At 52.7% G+C, this 17,769-nt stretch overlaps 6 protein-coding genes and 1 non-coding gene across 7 annotated transcripts; 3 read left to right on the forward strand and 4 right to left on the reverse strand.

Annotated features, from left to right (window-relative positions):
• Window positions 1–151: 151 nt before the first annotated feature.
• On the reverse strand, window positions 152–2,317 carry POJ06DRAFT_92826 (Endonuclease/exonuclease/phosphatase). The gene is made up of 6 exons (XM_056191762.1): window positions 2,287–2,317; window positions 1,859–2,230; window positions 1,750–1,795; window positions 1,616–1,698; window positions 1,243–1,560; window positions 152–1,183 (listed from the first exon to the last, which is right to left on the reverse strand). The coding sequence occupies exons 2-6, from the start codon at window positions 2,147–2,149 to the stop codon at window positions 416–418; spliced, it is 1,506 nt and encodes a 501-aa protein (XP_056044716.1). The 5' UTR covers window positions 2,150–2,230; window positions 2,287–2,317; the 3' UTR covers window positions 152–415.
• Window positions 2,312–3,903, forward strand: POJ06DRAFT_92786 (glycoprotease family-domain-containing protein). The gene is made up of 5 exons (XM_056191761.1): window positions 2,312–2,836; window positions 2,893–2,989; window positions 3,063–3,185; window positions 3,243–3,683; window positions 3,738–3,903. Exons 1-5 carry the CDS (start codon window positions 2,431–2,433, stop codon window positions 3,772–3,774), a joined length of 1,104 nt encoding a protein of 367 aa, XP_056044717.1. The 5' UTR covers window positions 2,312–2,430; the 3' UTR covers window positions 3,775–3,903.
• POJ06DRAFT_92835 (uncharacterized protein) lies at window positions 3,662–4,805 on the forward strand. The gene is made up of 2 exons (XM_056191763.1): window positions 3,662–3,683; window positions 3,738–4,805. Exon 2 carries the CDS (start codon window positions 4,033–4,035, stop codon window positions 4,699–4,701), a length of 669 nt encoding a protein of 222 aa, XP_056044718.1. The 5' UTR covers window positions 3,662–3,683; window positions 3,738–4,032; the 3' UTR covers window positions 4,702–4,805.
• A 104-nt stretch (window positions 4,806–4,909) lies between these two features.
• On the reverse strand, window positions 4,910–6,916 carry POJ06DRAFT_267430 (acyltransferase ChoActase/COT/CPT; the record flags this gene model as incomplete). The annotated part of the gene is made up of 2 exons (XM_056189240.1): window positions 4,910–6,808; window positions 6,866–6,916. The coding sequence occupies 2 exons, from the start codon at window positions 6,914–6,916 to the stop codon at window positions 4,910–4,912; spliced, it is 1,950 nt and encodes a 649-aa protein (XP_056044719.1).
• Window positions 6,917–7,631: 715 nt separating this feature from the next.
• POJ06DRAFT_t36 lies at window positions 7,632–7,705 on the forward strand. Its single transcript has one exon. It is a non-coding gene; the product is annotated as a tRNA-Ala (tRNA).
• Window positions 7,706–8,372: 667 nt separating this feature from the next.
• On the reverse strand, window positions 8,373–12,103 carry POJ06DRAFT_237412 (uncharacterized protein; the record flags this gene model as incomplete). Its single annotated transcript, XM_056185951.1, has 5 exons — window positions 8,373–10,373; window positions 10,432–10,771; window positions 10,879–11,447; window positions 11,504–11,618; window positions 11,889–12,103. 5 exons carry the CDS (start codon window positions 12,101–12,103, stop codon window positions 8,373–8,375), a joined length of 3,240 nt encoding a protein of 1,079 aa, XP_056044720.1.
• A 1,069-nt stretch (window positions 12,104–13,172) lies between these two features.
• On the reverse strand, window positions 13,173–14,353 carry POJ06DRAFT_251024 (uncharacterized protein). The gene has a single exon (XM_056187349.1). It carries the CDS (start codon window positions 14,340–14,342, stop codon window positions 14,088–14,090), a length of 255 nt encoding a protein of 84 aa, XP_056044721.1. The 5' UTR covers window positions 14,343–14,353; the 3' UTR covers window positions 13,173–14,087.
• Between the last annotated feature and the right edge of the window lie 3,416 nt (window positions 14,354–17,769).

Below are 17,769 nucleotides of genomic sequence, written 5' to 3' on the forward strand. Positions count from 1 at the left end.
AGCCGGTCACGCTGGGTTGCACGCAGCCGGATGGAGGACAGGCACACGACCACCCCAGATTTGATCGCTGCACACGCTGACGATGTTGTGGACCGTGGACGCGTCTTGTTGCAGATACATGCAAGACATGTGGCCGCCCCACTGAAAGTCGCCCAGTTTTTAGCTCTCGCTTGCCGGGCCTGTGAATCCTAATCTCAACGTCCCACAGCCATCCACAGTAATACTTTGTTTCCTAGTAGTCGTCGTGCAATGGGCAGTGCGAAACACGCGGCGCTAGGCGTCGGACTCCCGCGACGATCGAGTCCGCTACCCATCCACGGCACTCACTATGCCACACCAAATCAAGCTGATCGTCGCTGTCGATCAGCGCCATCTAATAAATAAATAACCACGTCTATATATTATTCTACAACACTCACTGCCCCAGTCTCACTTTGGCCATCAGACACAAGTGGTCGCTCGGGTACTGGCCCTCTCGCGGCTGCCCGCTCGGTTCGTCGCCCATCTCGTCCGGCTCCGGAACCCGCAGCAATTCCACCACCTTCACGCCCTCGACTATCTCCCCAAGACCGCCTGCTCCACCCCGACCCCGGCCGGGATACTCGACCACGAAGATATAGTCCAGCAGTCCCCGCCACGTGAACGCCCAATTCGAGAACGCCGGTTCGCCGTTTCGCACCTCGACGTCGGCATTCTCGGGGTGGACATATCTGTAAAAACACCCGTACAAACTCCGCAGCAACACGTTGTTGTTGTCGTGTAACCTCATGATGTCGTCTATACTGGACTTGCCTGTGTCCTTTGAGGCCGACGCCTCTACGGGCTCTGGCCGATCCGGGACCGGGCCTCTAGCGCGGTTGGGCCCAAACTCGACCAACATTTTCGGCTCGGCCGCCTCCGGCATGTCGGTCTCTTCCTCATCCTCGTCGTCCTCTCCTTCTTCGTCGGCCGCGTCTTCTTTCTTCTTGTACTCGTGCTCCCAGCTACTGCGCAAGATTTCGTCCGAATGCACGCTGGTCCGCGTCTCCTTTGGCTTCGTGAGCCACAGATACGGCGAGTCAAACGGAAGACTGTTAAAATCCCCTGCCAAAAATACCGGCCACCGGCCACCATCAATCTCGGCCGCGAACGTTTTCGCATTACGCACCAGCACAGCCGCCTGTCGCGTGCGCTCAAACGTCCCCTTGATTATAGTAAGCGCCATGAATCGCAAAAAGAACCAAAAGAACAAGACGTTCGTACATGAGGATGCCAAAACAAATGGGTCGTGCCGACGACCAGCCCGGCCGTGTCCGGCCGGTTGAACTTCAACCCGACCAAGCACGCCACGTTCCTGGTTCGAGCTTGCGGAATTGTCGGCCTGGCGTCGACATCGGCCGGATCGTAGCCATTGTCCTTGTCGTAGTCGACAGACGCGGACCTGACCAGCGAACACAACGACGTCTTCCAGCACAAGGCAAGACCGTGGTTTTTGCCCTCGCCGCGGTGGAACACAAACTCGTACCCGAGTCTCCGGAGCTCGGGGCCATAGAACGTGTCCATGTGGGCTAAATCGACTTCCTGCCTCGAGAATCAGAATACCTTCTCGAGCCTACTGTCGCGCTGTCGTCCTTACCTGTAGGCACATGATGTCGGCGTCGTAATACGTCAACTCTGCCAGCAGCATTTTCGACCGCCATCTCCACTTCAACGCATCGCCTAATCAGTTAGTTGACGCGCAAAAATATAATCCTGTCAGGCGAACCCCACCATTCGTCGGAAACAGCTTCCTTCGGATCAGCGCCTGTCCTAGCACCTATATACGCGTTTTCCTATTAGCAACCGACCGACCCAAATCTAAGAGACATTCCGACCTCACATTATACGTCATGATCTTGACGTCGACAACCCCGCCACTCTCGATCCCGCCGCCGCCGTTGCCGCAAACACTAAGCATCGGCCGCTTTCTGAAATTCGTGTCGAAAACCGGCTCGGCCGCGACCGCAATCCCCTGCTCGGCATTGCGTCTCGCCCGGTCGGCCTTGGCCTGCTCCCGCTTGGCCCGCTGGGCGGCAATGTATTCCGGCGTCACAAAATCAGGCCGGCCACCGCCGCCTTTTTCCCGTTTTGACGATCCTTGTTTTGGCATTGGCTGGGCTCGTTCTGGCATTTGCGGTGTGGTTGGTCCGGCCAGAGTTGTAGTCGTATCCTCGTCGGTTTACGACATGCCGTGAAATCGTCAATGCAACTGCTTCAGCACGCGTCAGTGCCCGTTGATTCCTTTTTGTCTGACCGTCGACTTCTTACCCTTGTACGATCGTTGTTGCGCGCTCGTAGTCGAGATCCGAATCCCACGCGGTAGCCTCAACCCTCAGCTGCGGCGCTGGCTGGGACGCGAACACTTTCCAAAGTTCGAGCCACGCACTCAACTACGCCCAGCACATTCAAGAAATGCCGTCAAAACAGCAGCTCCCGGCCATCGACCGGCCAACGGTTGCGCTCGGCCTCGAAGGCTCGGCCAACAAGCTCGGTGTCGGCATCATCAGACACTTCGCCCGCCGGAAAGCGGGTCCGCGGCCGCCGGCCGAGATCCTGGCAAACATCCGGCACACGTACATCACTCCACCAGGCGAAGGTTTCCTGCCCCGGGACACGGCCAAACATCACCGCACGTTCGTTGTCAAGCTCGTCAAGGACGCGCTCAAGACGAGTGGCCTGACGCCCGACGACATCGACTGCGTGTGCTTCACGCAGGGACCGGGCATGGGCGCGCCGTTGCAGAGCGTGGCGATTGCTGCTCGGACGATAAGCATGATGTGGGACAAGCCTCTGGTCGGCGTGAATCACTGTGTTGGCCGTACGTGATTCGTGGCTTTTCGAAAGTTTGTGCGCAAAGAACTGATGACATGGCAGACATCGAGATGGGCCGTGAAATCACGGGCGCGAATAACCCGGTCGTGCTTTATGTGTCTGGCGGAAACACTCAGGTCATTGCGTATTCGCACCAGCGGTAGGCCACAATTTTTTTTTTTTTGGTTTTTTTTTGCTTTCAAAGTTTTTGCTAATCGGCAATCGGCCGGCAGATACCGCATATTTGGCGAGACGCTCGACATGGCTGTCGGCAACTGCCTCGACAGATTCGCCCGAACGCTACAGATATCCAACGACCCGAGTCCGGGATACAACATCGAGCTTCTAGCAAAGAAGTACGCCGATTATTGTGTTAATGACGTGCAAAAAAGCTGACAGACCATCGATTCCAGAGGAAAACATTACGTCGAACTGCCATACACCGTCAAAGGCATGGACGTGTCCATGTCGGGCATTCTGGCATACATCGACGGCGTCGCGAACGACATATCTAGCGGCAACCCGCGGTACGCGGAAGACGGCGAGATCATCACCAAAGAAGACCTGTGCTTCTCGCTGCAGGAAACCATCTTCGCCATGCTCGTCGAGATCACCGAGCGCGCGATGGCCCACGTCGGCAGCCAGCAGGTCCTAATCGTCGGCGGAGTCGGCTGTAACCAGCGATTGCAGGACATGATGGCCATCATGGCCCGCGACAGGGCCGGCGCCGTGTATGCCACCGACGAGCGGTTCTGCATCGACAACGGGATCATGATTGCTCATGCCGGGCTACTTGCTTACGAAACTGGGTTCCGAACGAGCCTGGACGACTCTGTTTGCACCCAACGGTTTAGGTAACGTCCATTTTTTGGGGTCTGCCGGCGGCACCGTCTAACTGTCATGGATAGAACCGACGAGGTCCTCATCGCGTGGAGAGATGATTAAGTGCATTGGTAATAACATGGCACACTAATACATGCAGAAAATATGTTCGAATAATTCGTGCGTAATAAGGCAAACCTGTATTTAGCAGAACATAGTGCGCCGAGATCTGTCTGATTTGGCCATGCTCATAAAGTCCCAAATTACCCTGCCGCAAAGTGTTCACCAACAAAAAAAAAACCCTCGAGGACGAGCAAATTCTCCGTCTAGTCAATCCCCCACAAGCAACACCATCCCACCGCCAACTAGCCGAGAACCAGCATGGTGTCCAGAAAGCACAGCAACACTCGGACGCGGCCGCGCGGTCAGAAACCGATGGTCAGGGCCGCGCCGGCGTCGGACCACGCGGCCGCCAACGCGCTGTCATCCCACGTCCGGCCGAAGTCGTCGTCCGACGGGCTGACCCGCAAGGCACGCAAGACGACACGGATCAAGACCCACGGCCCACTAGGCAACGTGCGCGTCGACAAGCGGGCGCAAGCACACGGCAAGGGCGGCAAAAGGGCGGCCACGAAGAACGTGGTCAAGCCGGCGGCGGCGGCGGCGGCAGCCGCGGTCGACCAGTTGAAGCTGAACACGGCCCTGAAGCCGGCCGGAATCGTGCATAGACGAGGAAAGAAGGGGAAGGTGTTTGCCGACGATAAGGACACGTTGACCAAAGTTTTGACCGTCGTCACTGCTCGCATGGACGAGATCCATGCCACCAAGATCGAGCGCGCCCAGCAGCTGGAGGCGATCCGGGACGCCAAGCGAAAGGAGGTCGAGAAGAGAGAACAGCAAAAGGTCGATCGGCTTGAACAGAAAAAGAAAGAGATCAAGCATTCGAAGCGGAAGCACGGGAATCAGGCCGGAGCCAAATCCGAAGCCGACGACGGCGACTCTGGATCCGGCAAACGTGGCGGGAAACGAACGGTTAGATTTAGCGTCTAAATAATTTGTATACTAGGACTGGGGGGAATTAAGCAGGCGTTCGGATTATCCAAAAGGGTCGATATCGCAATAGTGTCCATCATATTTCATTAAATCCGTCATTCTATCGCAGCAGAAATACAATTTACTCCATAATGCACAACATTACCGTAACAAAACAACCACCACAAAAACACCAAACCACAGCCGGACCGTTTATAACTATAACTTACAATTTCGCCTTGGGAGGAAGCTCGGTCTCAAATAGTTCAGCCATGTCGGTCAGAGCCATGCCGATCGCAGCACCCATTCCTGGCGAGTCTTTGTGCTTCGAAACGACGTTGAACTGCAATGAATTGCCGTTGATCATGTACGCGATACCGTAGCCCTCGTCAGTCACCTGTGACCAGCCATAGGCGTTGAAGTACTCGCTGCTAAGCTGGGACGTGGAGAGGATCCACGTAGTCGAGTATCCGTACGTCTTGTCGGTGAATATTTCTGGCAATGGAGCACCTTTCTCGACGAGATTCTTGAGGCCAAACAAGTGTCTGTCGCAGCCATATCCGGCGGTAGCGCTGCCAATGTACTTGGTGTGCGCGGCCAGAGCTGCCCGGAGGAGAGCAACCTTCTTGCTGTTGTCGACTTTAGGATCGTCGAACGCCTGGACATATGCGAGGGCCTCGGACGATGCGGATCGGCAGACTTCAGTTCGCCCAAGCTGATAGAGCCGTGTTGTAGCTGATTCGTACGTTGCCGGAATCTTTCCGTACAGTCGGTAGTACGCGAGCTGGAACGACATCTGCACGAATGCGTCGGGAGAAGTCTTGAATTTCTTGATGGTGTTCTTGCCGAATGTCTTGAACGCAGTAACGTCAAGTTCGTGCAAAGCAATGACGGCGGCAAAGTCGTCCTGAGCCTCCTTGATATCAGCCTTCAAAGCATCGGAAATGACAAACTTGAGCTCGACAGGTTCGGGCAGATTGCGCGCCGAAGCAGCTGATGGCCCATGATCGACCTTGTTGTTGAAAATAACGTCACAAACGTAGTCGTTCAGTCTGCATGTCGGTGTGCCATCCATCATTGAGTGCTCGCCCATAAAACCCGATACGCCGTTGCTGCAAACAATGAACTGGCAGGGTTTGTCATACCATCGATTGGCGCCGTCGCCGTGCCAGAACTGGCGAGCTCGCTGATTATAAGAGGACGGCGTGGCATCGTCCAGTGCCAGCACAAATGATGCCGCTTCAATCTTCGAAAGAAGGTCCGCGTTGATCGGGTCGGAGGCAAGAAGATCCTTGCGATAATCGGCTCCCTTGTCTCTGTTGGCCGAAGTGATGGCGCCGACGGCCAGAGCCATTGGCTGTGCGTCGGCGGTCTCCATGATCTTCCGGATCTGGATCTCCAGTTCGGCCGTGGAAAGCTGGACGCCGTCAACCTCATGGGGAAGAAGGTAGAACCTGTTCTTGCGGATGACGATGATGTTCTTGTTTTCAGGAGCCACAGACGAGAACTTAACAGGGTAGTCCTTCTGGGGAGCTGCGACTCGTGAGGCGTTGAACATCCACTTGTACGAGTCCATGCACATTGGCTTGTTCTTCAAGTGCTCAGGCTCCAGCTCCTTCGTGTCAATCAAATTCTTGAACTCCAGCGCCGCCGTTACAATCGCCGCACCTCGGGACGCGGGAGTCGTGCGCATTTTGTCGTCCCTGTGGCCGTAGAAATACGACACGTACGGGACAACCGGGTCGCGGTAGGTAAGATACGCGGCATCGTTCCACCAGTCGTAAACCCAGTTCTTGACGTTCGGGTCCGCGGATCTGGCCAGTAGCTTCTTTTGCAGGACCGGGCCGTCGCCTTGGTTCGAAATGAATTTCTGCACGACCTTGACAGTGCTGTTGAACTGGTCCTGCGAGACTAGGGGACGGACAGACTTGAGATAGCGCTCGGCGGTTTCGTGCAAGGTCGGGACAGGCAGACGAGGGAGGGACTCCTGGAATCGGAGCATCCTGCCGCCTTTAGGATCCTCGACGTAGATGTGCTCCTTGGGCTTCGCCGCTGTGCCGGCAGCAGCAGGATTCATGCTAGCGGAGCCGAATAAACGGATTGGGCGTGCTGCAGGGACTGTCATCTTAAAAATCATTGTCAGTCAGCATTTTCATTCCCCAGCTTCGACCTAACAACGTACCTTCGATACCGTGGCACTATAGACACGAGGAGACGATCGGATGTGGATCATGGGGAGAGGTGAGCGTAGAGAATTTTGGTGTCGCAATAATAAGAGATCACAGGAGAAAAGGCGCCCCGATGGCATCTCTTGATTTTTATGTATATTGACTGAACGACGCGGGCGGCACGTGGATGCGCGGGGCAGCGGCGGACGTCGCACGAGGGGCCAAACAACGTCCGTGGGACAACGAGAAGATCGCAAAACCTGTCAACGACCGGGCCGATCGCGAAGGAAACCTGGCCAATTACAGTATCGAGACATCTCGACTGCAGGCGCGAACATGCTCAACTGTTGCCGCAATGAATGCTGGCCTTCTAACTGAAGCATTTTGCTTGCTATACCGATCACCTGCTACTCAGACGAACCCGTTCACGCGGGGAAACGGAAGCCGCATGACTGCCGACGCCATGCCGAGGACCGAGGATCCGAGGCTGCGCCAAAAATTGCACCACCAAACTACACCCAAACCCTTTGAATGACGTCATTATCCTCAGTGAAATACAACTATAACTATAAACCTATTCGAATCAATATTACATAGTGTAATTTGGGAAACTGGATTCGGCGAATAATATTTTCTCGCGGATACCAATAGTACCACAACCGCATTCGACTGCACCCATACATAATAGCCATACATAGTACAATTACCCGGGATCCAGGGTTAGGGTAGAGTTTTAAATTTGCACCATGGAACTGATTCCGGGTCAGCTGTAGTATGTCAGGGCATGTAGTGTAGTTGGTTATCGCGTTCGCTTCGCATGCGAAAGGTCTCCGGTTCGATTCCGGACTTGTCCAATTTCCTTTTTTTCTTTTTTTTGGTCGGGCAGGAAATGCCAATGGTATCTGACTTCACATGCGCAGATCTTGCAAGAGTGCAAGAATATTATTTGTGGTTGTGGCGGGCACAAGCTCAAATTGTGGCAGGCTTGACCAGAAGAACTGACTTCGAATCATATTCAATGATAATGTATTATCAAGTTCACAAAAAACACAGTATATATAATGTAAAACAAAAACCAATTCAAAACAAAAATTAAAAGTATATAACCCCTAATATGTCCGTTTACACAAGCGGTAAAAGAGAAGACATGGAAAGTCGTAATATCTATATGTAGCAAATATCCCGACAAAAAGGCAACCAAAGAAAACTCTACACGACAAAAAGATATCCCGTAACAAGCGTAAAAAGAACAAAAACTTATCCAAAACAAATTATCGCATAAAAATCCGTGTAAAATGAAACCATTTCAACAAAGAACATCAAATCCAATATCACTGCACGCGGAACTTTCTTTTGTGATAAACAAAAACACGAACCGAAAAAAAGGTGTGCAAAGAGAAATATACAATGTGCGTTAAATGTACATAAGCCTCCTCGAAAGAAACCAAACCAATAAACCAAATAATAACCGCATTTACAACCAGCATGTGGCAACAAGGCCCGCTAAACCAAAACCGCCGTTCACAGAGACATCGTTAACCACTCCCATTGGTTACCGTTTGTTCCCGCTGCCGCCATCGATTTTTGATTCAGCGCGGTTTTCGCAGCTTCAGGGTCATCCTCCACCTTCAGGACTGGGGACATTCCCGGTAGAACAGGCTGCTGTGGTGGAGAAGGCTGCGATGCGGTCGGCGAAGGCCTCTGTGACTGAATTTGTCGAGGAGGTGACTGTTGCGACTGCTGCGATGGTGAAGCCTGCGACTGCTGTGGCGACGGCTGACTCTGCGCAGGCGGAGTTGTAGTTTGGAATGAAACCGGAGTCATGACCGGAACGCGCGGAGTACCACCGATCGCGGTAGCACCAGCTGGTGGACTCTCTGACGAATCGGTCCGAATCGGCATCGGACCAGGAGCAACTGCGACGACGGCATTCTTTTTAACTGCTTTCTTCGATCCTGACCTATTCAGCCCAGATGCGCCGCCGACAGCACCGGCCACGCCTGCGCCACCGCGATTTCGCTTTTTGATGACATCGGTCTTCAACGACAAGGGCCGAACAACGCCATGCAACTTCAAGAACAACCCGCACGCATTGCACAGGGGCTGACCATCTGGATCCCTCCGCCAGAGCGGCGTGGTCTGTGTATGGCAGTTTGTACAGGTCGTCGGCTGACCGTTTGGTTGTATGTTTGGATTCTTGGGATCGATGGTACCGGAAGGAGACAAGGCGTTTGCTGGTCGACTATTGACATTGCCGTTGCTCACCGCGTTACCATTGCTGCTCACCAGACTACCACCAGAGTTGGGACTTGTGGTTGCGGAGGTGCTTCCGGTCGATGTTGCCGCAGTGCCATTACTAGCCGTCGTGCTCGCCGTAGTTGAGCTGTTCGTTCCGGTGCTGTTCGGACTAAACTGTTCTGGTGGAGTACCGGGATTAGATTGAATCCTTCGGGTGAGATTCTGTTGTAGCAAAGATGCCGTGTTGGTAGACGACGCGGTCCGAGCAATCTTCTGTTTTCGCCCAAAGCTGTCCTGATTTGTTCGATTCTGAAGATCGTGCACCGACGAACTTAGTCCAGACCCGTTCGGCTGATGTTGTGGCCAGGCATCCTGCATGCCGTTTATACTAGACGGACCAGTAAATCCTGATCGCGCTGGCAAGGACGTAGCCATTGGGAATCCCGTTGGTGCTGACTCGCTACTCTGATGTCCATGCCACTCATGCACATTGTTGCCTGGAACTTGAATACCGATGACATCCGAATCATTAGGCAGATCAAGGAATTCAGAGCCCGGATTCGAACCATTGAACATTGCGCCGTCTTCGTCGTCCAGGTCGGCGTCCATGAACTGGAACATATTACCCCGTCCATCTGGCAGCGACTTTCCCATGCCAAACTCAGGATGCAAGACTTGAGACGGATCAACATGCTGGAAGTTGAACCCTCCATTACCATAAAAATTGCTGGATGACACACCCGGTGTATGTTGACCTGGGGGCGCAGGGGGAAAGCCGTCCTGCACAGCAGAATAGCTGAATGAATGCGACAGGCCAGGACGAGAGGGATGCGAGTTGGGTCGCGATGTGGGAAAATTCATGGTCCGTCGATTTGGCGCCGGCTCGTGTGTCGTGATTGTGTCAAAGAACAGTGATTCCCGAGTTTCGGCAATAGGGTGTGGGGTCGAAACTGTTGAATGTGGGCCCGAAGGCGGTGGCGAGTAAAAGTCTTGTGAGGTGACGGATGAAGCGAGGGATTGATTACTGTACATCGGGAAGGTAGGACCGCGGTTATTGTTGACAGGAGATGCCACGGGTGAGAAGGCAAGGCTATGGTTGGCACTCGTCGAGAGACCCATATCGTCGCCATGTGAGAAGCCGTCGACGAGAGCAAACGGGTTGTGGGAAGGATTGAATGACGAGCTGACAGAATCATGGTCGTCCAGACTGTAGTCTGGAATGCCCGAGCCGTTCACATCGTTTGGGTTGACCATGGGTGAAAAGTTTGCAGGTCGCTTTTTGCCCTGCATGGCCCATTAGCAATTCCAGCACAATGTCACCGTAATCAGACATCAAACATACCGATCGATCGTCATCCAATAAGCTCTTGTGGGTCATCGACTCAAAATCAAACTGGGTTCCAGGCAGATCGAAGGTAACCACAGAAGCATGCTCTTTCTTTTCTGACTTCCGGCCAGACTTGATGGGAATCGCTGAGCTGGTGGCATGAGATGTGTGAAATGGAGGTTCGGAAGACGGTGAGACTGTCAATCCAGAAGGCGACCCAACAATAGACGATGGAGTGTACGTGATTTCGTCAATAAAGGCGTTGCCGACATCAGACGTCACCGGGCTGGCGGCGGACCAAGTTGCCCCCGGTGACTTCTTGATGACTGTGTGAGCCGTCGATCCGCTTGTGGTTCTACATGACCAATGCGTAAGTAAGACGAGATTTGCGAACATAAAGACAGCGCAGAAACCAGATGTCCAAAGTGGGTCGGCGTTGCAAAACTCTGAAAATAAACTTACTGTGTCCGACACTGCTGCTGTCGCTCTTTCTTGCGGAGAGACATCGCCATCATTCGCCACGTCAGGTTCTCCATCCGTTCTTGATTTGGCAGAGTCGATTTTGCTTTTGAATACAGCCGCCATATTTTGGTCTCCAGTGGGCCCTGTTTGCAGAACTCTTCGTCTACGGGACTGTCGAAATCTGGAAGATTCGTAATCGTCGACTTTGACAGAAACGACAGCCGCGCCGAGTGCGACGAAGACAGAGAGTCTGGGCCGGAGCCATCTTCGGGCGACCGGGACGAAAAGGCGTCAGTTGTGTCAAACGAGGTGGATGTAGAGTCGTCGCCGAGTAGAGTCGACGCATTCGGCATCGCGATGTCTTCTTTTTCCATAGGCGGCGAAGGGGAAAGAATCTGATAGTAAGCAAATGCTTTCAAATCAAGAGCTTGGTGGTGATGAGGCGGTGGAGTCGGCGGCGTGACTTTGGACGTCGCCTGGACGATCGTTGTAGGATTCTCCGTCTTGTCGGATTGCCGTCGAAGTTCTCGACGGCGACGCGATTGTGTTGTGCAACCGCGGTAGTGTGACTGGCGATGTGATTTTTGTTTCGATTAATTAAAACAATCGATGATCGAGTCCTCACAGGGACGTATATGGAACGAGGTGGGCGAAGTGGCAGACGACGGCCGAGTGAGCATGCGCAAGCTTGGAGATGGCGGCCAGGAATCGGTACGATCGAGATTCGGTCGCACTGGTCTCTGGACGATGTAGAAGTGGGAAATAGTACACACGACACAAACGAAAGCAGTACTGAGGCGATGAGAAGAAGCACGGATGATGGTAAACGGCCAGGCCGGTGGGGATAGCAAAGCAAGAGTCGACTCAGGCGAACGAGCGAGATGAGGGAGCGAGCCTGCCATGAATGAATGGACGAGCGCGCCTGCCGACGAGACGAGGCAGCGGAGCACCCGGCGGCGTGCACATGCGGTGGTCGGAACTACAAGCTAGTGCTGTCGGCGGACCCGTACCTGACCTGGCCTTGGACACAATGCACGCGCCGGGTCAGAGCCGTCGCCACAGTCACCAAGCCACCACCGAAGCCACCACATCGCTGCAAATGCAACATTCTATGCAGAATGAGACCTGCCGGTCCAAGCGCACCGCCACCGGGCGCCGCTACATTGGCAGTCGCGTGGTTGGTCTGGCTGTCGCATGTGAGCGCCACGAGTGCGGCGGGTTCCATGTGGCTGGTGCCTCTGCCACCGGCTGTGCTAATTTGCTGCGGCAAGGGAATACGAGACTTAACCCTAGCGCGTAGGTGACTACGCTAACTAAACAGGAATAGCTCCGGGGACACTCGCCGTCGCCCGCCGACATTTGCCCGTTCCGCCGCCGTCGCCCTCTCGGCTGTCCGCATATGCCAAATAGTGTCCAGCCCGCTCTCGCTCTGGCCCAATTTCGCGGCAAACTCGCAAGCATGGTTCAGGGTTCTATAGAGCACTGTTTTCCCACGCACGTACTCTATATGCTGTGAAGCTACAGTCGCGGCCGGGCCTCCCGAGCGAGAGAACGGGATGTCCCAAACGTCACGCTAAATGAGAGGCAATCGAAGAGTCGATCCAAACACAGTTAGAGCCGACGCCACCCGCTAGACTCGTCTCCGCAGTCTTTGGCTAGTCGTTTCGGGCTAAGCTCCCGCATTTACATGCATATTGAGAGTGGCTTACCGCTCGAACCGAGCATTGCGTATGCTAATAGTAGTCAACAGTTCATGTCCTCGAAACTGCGGGCAAAGGTGTCTACTACTACCGGACGCCATCAAACTAAGTTCTAGCATGAACTTCAAACAACTCTACTCTAGCTAGCGACCATCTGAGTGCCAGTAGCAGATCGACTACGACTCTTTGCAAAAAGGGTTCCAGTGATGTTGGTCACGCACTCAGTGATACATCTGTCTCAGGCACCGCGTACGAAGCCGCCAGGCCGGTAAACTTAACTATGCAGCCCTGTGGAGCCAGCAGACCCTGTCGCCGGGAGTATGCATTTTTTATTCGACAAACATCCCTTGCGATGCTGCCAGAATGCGGCCAATCGGGGTAGAGTGATTGATGCTACAGACTATTACCCAGAAACGTTCGTTGCGGTCGTTTTATCAAGTTTGGGCAGCGAGCGACGACGCAATAGTTGGAGGGCGTAACGATTATAAAATTTGAGAGAACTTTTGCCGACGAAGGCACGCGCCTGCGTGTGGTGCCCGTTGACACGCGCAGGGACTTGCTCGAATAGGCAAGCTCGTGCTGCCATCCCCACTTTGCTTTTTAGCTGTCTGCCACGGGCGCGTCCACACTTTTGGTCGCGTATTGCTTTTCTTGCTTTAGCGCGGGTTTAGCGGCGCGGAGACCCGTTCCTCGCACAATAATTTTATGTTCTTCCCATTGGTGAACCCCGGCATGGAAATGTAAATCCATCTCAATCTCACGTACCCAACAGCGGCACTGTGAATATCCTGTCATGCCAAAATTCCACTGCGCACGCTTGTCCGTGCCAATATATATAATGAAAGCATATAGACAATATTCAGCAACTTTGGCGTTCTACATACATTGGGCGGATACGCATGCGTACGAAACAGATGAACACATGCGACTTCGTTTATGCAGTCTTAAATAAAATGCTCTATGAGGTATAATATGGACACGCCGTCAGGCGATTGACGTGTATAAGATGGTATTTCATTTGGTAGAAGCGGAGTTGTTGCGGCAACGTCCAACTAATATATCTCACGATGACGTTCTAACGCAGTATCACTGTATCAGTGTGCCTGGTCTTCAGTTAGACTTGTAGCTTACAGAATACTTTCCAAGTGGTGATTCATCACGAAGGCAACGCAGGCAACGTCTGACCCGCACTAAGTATGGAATCTGCCGTGGAGCTTTGAAGGTCACCCAACGAACAGAGGCTGCGGCGGCAGCGAAGAAGCCCGCCAGTCAACCACACTATACTGATCGACTGGCCCGGTCATGCATCTGCATCGACCTCGACCATCTTTGATGCCAATTGGCACTCTAGACATTCGATTCCCGTACGGCAATGTTGTCCCTAAGCTCTGTCGCGAGCGCCATCCAAACTGATGGTCACAACATCGGCCAAGCCCGACAATATAACCAAGAATACAATTCAGATCTTGATCATCGACCTGTCAAAACCGACCCCGGTGACCTGGTCGCTTAATTCTCAGTGGTGCAAATATGTAACATGATAGCTTGCAGAATTGTCCCGGCGCTAGGGAGCCGATGCTTGTGTGTGTTTTGTGCGGTGGACCCGTGCCTTGCATGAACTCTAAATAGTGCTTGCTTAGTCCACTGGTATAGCGCCAGACTGACCCTGCCAACTAAATTGAACAAAGACCAGACGAAGCAGCAGAAAATCAGCTTCACAAAGCTCACGAGTGTAACTGTAATTCGGTTCAAGAATTTGAACATGGCATAGCAACAAGCAAGCGAGGTTCTTTTATTGCTGAACTCTATTTTTAGGGATGAATATACACACAAAATCACGCATCTGATTGCAAATTCGGAGTTACGCCACTGCACATGTCAGCTTGACTCCACCTCACGTGACGTCACTTCACCGTCATGCAGTCTACTTCTGGCCACCAGCACTACTGTGGATCTCGTCCGAAGATCTGCAGTAATAGCGAATTGACGCAGCTAGCACCTGGGCGTGCCTTGGTCGGTTCTATTAGCGAAGGATGATCAAAAAAGACGATTGCACGACGATATGAAACTACAGATTGAAACAGGGGCATAATATCGCGGCCCTGAAAACCGAATTATGCCTTGACGAAGCGACTACGCTAGACAATCCAAAGTATCTACTGCTCGCACTCGTTAACATCTCACTTGAACCGCCTTTTCCGGGCCAGCATCGATCCAGCGCGAAACTTGCAAACCGCACTGAAATCCAACGTGAAGTGCCAGAGAATATCAGCACGGACAATCCATCGCCGTCGTTGACGAAACTGTGTCATAGGCCACCACGCTTATACTTTAAATCCGCGAAATCAAACTCATAACGTTGCCCGTCGGCGACCACAAATCAAGCTCGTCGGAGCAGTAGAGTGGGCCTGATTTAAATTAAGCTTTTAGCGCCACGCCACCTAATTTTGGGCCCATAAATGGCCAAACCTTGGGTTCCGGCGCGAAAATCCTTCGGGTCGGCTAATCTCAGGTCCCAAAAGTCAATTTTACAATGTATGGCCGCCAGGATCGAAGTTGTTGCCGGTGCGCGGCGCGAGCAAGAGAAGTCAATACGTAATATAATGTTTTCTGCTCCGACCAATGATAAATAAACTAATCAAGGCTTACAGGTGGAACCCTATAAGCGAGCTGCGACAAATGTCGACTTATACCGTATTAACGGTGTAAACACATTATTACAGTACAGTCAAACCTTGTTAAGCCGATGCAATCTGGACATCAATTTTGATCGTAATAAACGAACTGATTCTCCACCAATTTTTAGGATTCCTGCACCAGAACTTATTGCTATATCGGGGATCGAGTATCGTTAAAGTGGGGTTTACTGATGAAGCTCGTAGCGACGTGTCGCCGCCACCGAGTACCAGCTTGACCGACCAGGGCAGTGTTTGTATAGTGCGGACACCAGTCTAGGCTGGCCGAGGTCTCTGTGGGGCCTTCCGGGAGAGTAGTCATTAATTAGGTTGGGTTCGACATGTGTAGAAGCAAAGAGTGGATTCGAATTGGACCCTGGCAAGACGCTTCAATCTGTTAAGTAGCGCAACGTACCGACAATTTACTGCTCCAAGCCAAAACAAAAGCAACGGCGGGCTCGCATATTTAGCAGCTAAACTCTGTGCTCTAGAATTTAACTCCAATGAGACGGATAAAAAGCAGTTTTCGCATCTGACCTGCTTCTACTTTTTGTCACATTGAGCTCGTCGCTGGGTCATTTATGATTGCGCCAGCCAGCCAGCCAGGATTTAATAATTCGTGGCTTGTGTTTGGGCTCCACCCGCCATCGCGGATGCCATCTCAATTTCGCACGTATATTTGCAAGCCGACCACATCCACGCAGGGGCCATGTTCTGGCTAGCCCCATCCCAGGAACGGCAAAAGATCGACAGTTGTACAGCAGTAGGCAGGCGAGATTTAGATTTAAGCGCGATTCTGCAAGCAAAGCATATTTGATCCGTTCCGTAGAGACGAGGGAGTGGTCCGGCTGCCAAGTTCCGTTTTTTTCGGACCCTGCCCGCGTCCTAAATCGTGTGCATTATTTGGCCACATCTGGATGACGGAATCAATTGACTCTGGGAAAGACGGCCGATTGGTCAGGAAAGAAAGATAGATGGCCACACCCTAGAAGCGACTACCCTAGCCCATCCGGAATGATCGAGAGCGACATGTCCCGAAGTAATGTGCATGTGATGGCACCACATATGTAGCATCATCGCGTGAATAACTAGCAGGTATCAAGAATTGCTATGCTAGGTCTGCTATAAACACAAACCGCGTGGAGAACTTCGTGGCCGCGAAAGGGCTTGCCGCTTAATTCGCCTGTACATTGCATGCTGGAAGGTGCGTGCTTGCTTCTGGACAGATCAGCTTTAATACTTCATTGTACTGGCACATCTGGCGGCAAGCCACTGCTTTCTATGCAAGTCATATTAACTCGCGCGATATAACTGGTGAGACGGACAGGCTGAGTGTGGTCTAGTCTGATTCGCGTTCCGAGCCGAGTCCACCCGTGTATTCGCTCAATAATAATAGTTCGTAACACTTTTGCCGCTATGGGCAGGTTTATTCCAAGGCCGGATGGGGGATCGAGTTTGGTGTCCGTTCGGACAGCGGTGCCGAGTCAGAATCTCAAGAGAGTAGTCGAATAACGAAAACCTGTACATGAGCCACAGTTGCCACGGTCGGCGGCGAGCCGGGCTGGTGGGTCCTCCGGACCCGTCTTTGGACGTGGCTTGTGCATATAGCCCCTGGGTGGGGGTGTTTCTTGGTCTTGTCTTTATCCGGCCACAGCTTGACTTCGGAACGCCCAAACGTGGCAGTGCACACCTAGTCACTTACAGGGCGTCAGGTACCGTGATTTAGGCGTGGTCTGTGATCACGCGTGAGCGAGATTTGTCCCTGACTCGCTCATTTTCTGCCCCTGAGTTTGTGACAATAATGGCGTCAGTATGATCTCATGACCATCAGTGTCACCAGCAGGTCAGTCGACCACATGGGACGAATCTAGCGACGAGCACAGTTTTTGGATCGCAATGAATATTGTGCAATCGTCTGGTCATTGCTCGGCTTTATCTTCTATCTTATCGATAAGTAGAAACCGCAACGCGGGCCGTTAAGCTTGATTCTTTGTATGCCTTCTGCGTGAAATGTTAAGCACTTGTAAAACTTTTTGTAGATCTCCCGTGCGTCGACGGGCTGACCTGGATCAGCAACGGCACAACTACGATCGTCAGTTTGTTTTTGACCAAGTGCGGGGCACGGCGCTGACTAGCAACGTTGTGATCCTTACGGTTGTTGTGCGCGCCATTTCTCTCCACGAGGACGAGATCGTGATACCTAGACAGGATTTCGATGACGGGTAGAGAGATTGAAATCGCTCTAGACTTCCCTATTAGGCGGACCGTTAGCTCGAGAGCAGCAGCAACACAAAAACATGGCGTTCTTGCTGCTGCTAGCAAGGCCATTGTTTTGTCGCTTCGAAAATCAGGAAGCTTATTGGGCACAATTTATTAAGATGGTGAACATGAAATTGAGAGAACATGCTGCGGACTGTGCGCTGAGACACACCAGATTATGTACGCCCCACGATCTGTCCCCGACTTCATCGGTGCTTTTTCGGCACCTCTGTCTGTCGCATACGCAGGTGTGAACT

This window comes from Lipomyces tetrasporus (assembly GCF_029532465.1).
Source record: "Lipomyces tetrasporus strain NRRL Y-64009 chromosome Unknown POJ06scaffold_4, whole genome shotgun sequence".
Taxonomy (NCBI): domain Eukaryota; kingdom Fungi; phylum Ascomycota; class Lipomycetes; order Lipomycetales; family Lipomycetaceae; genus Lipomyces; species Lipomyces tetrasporus.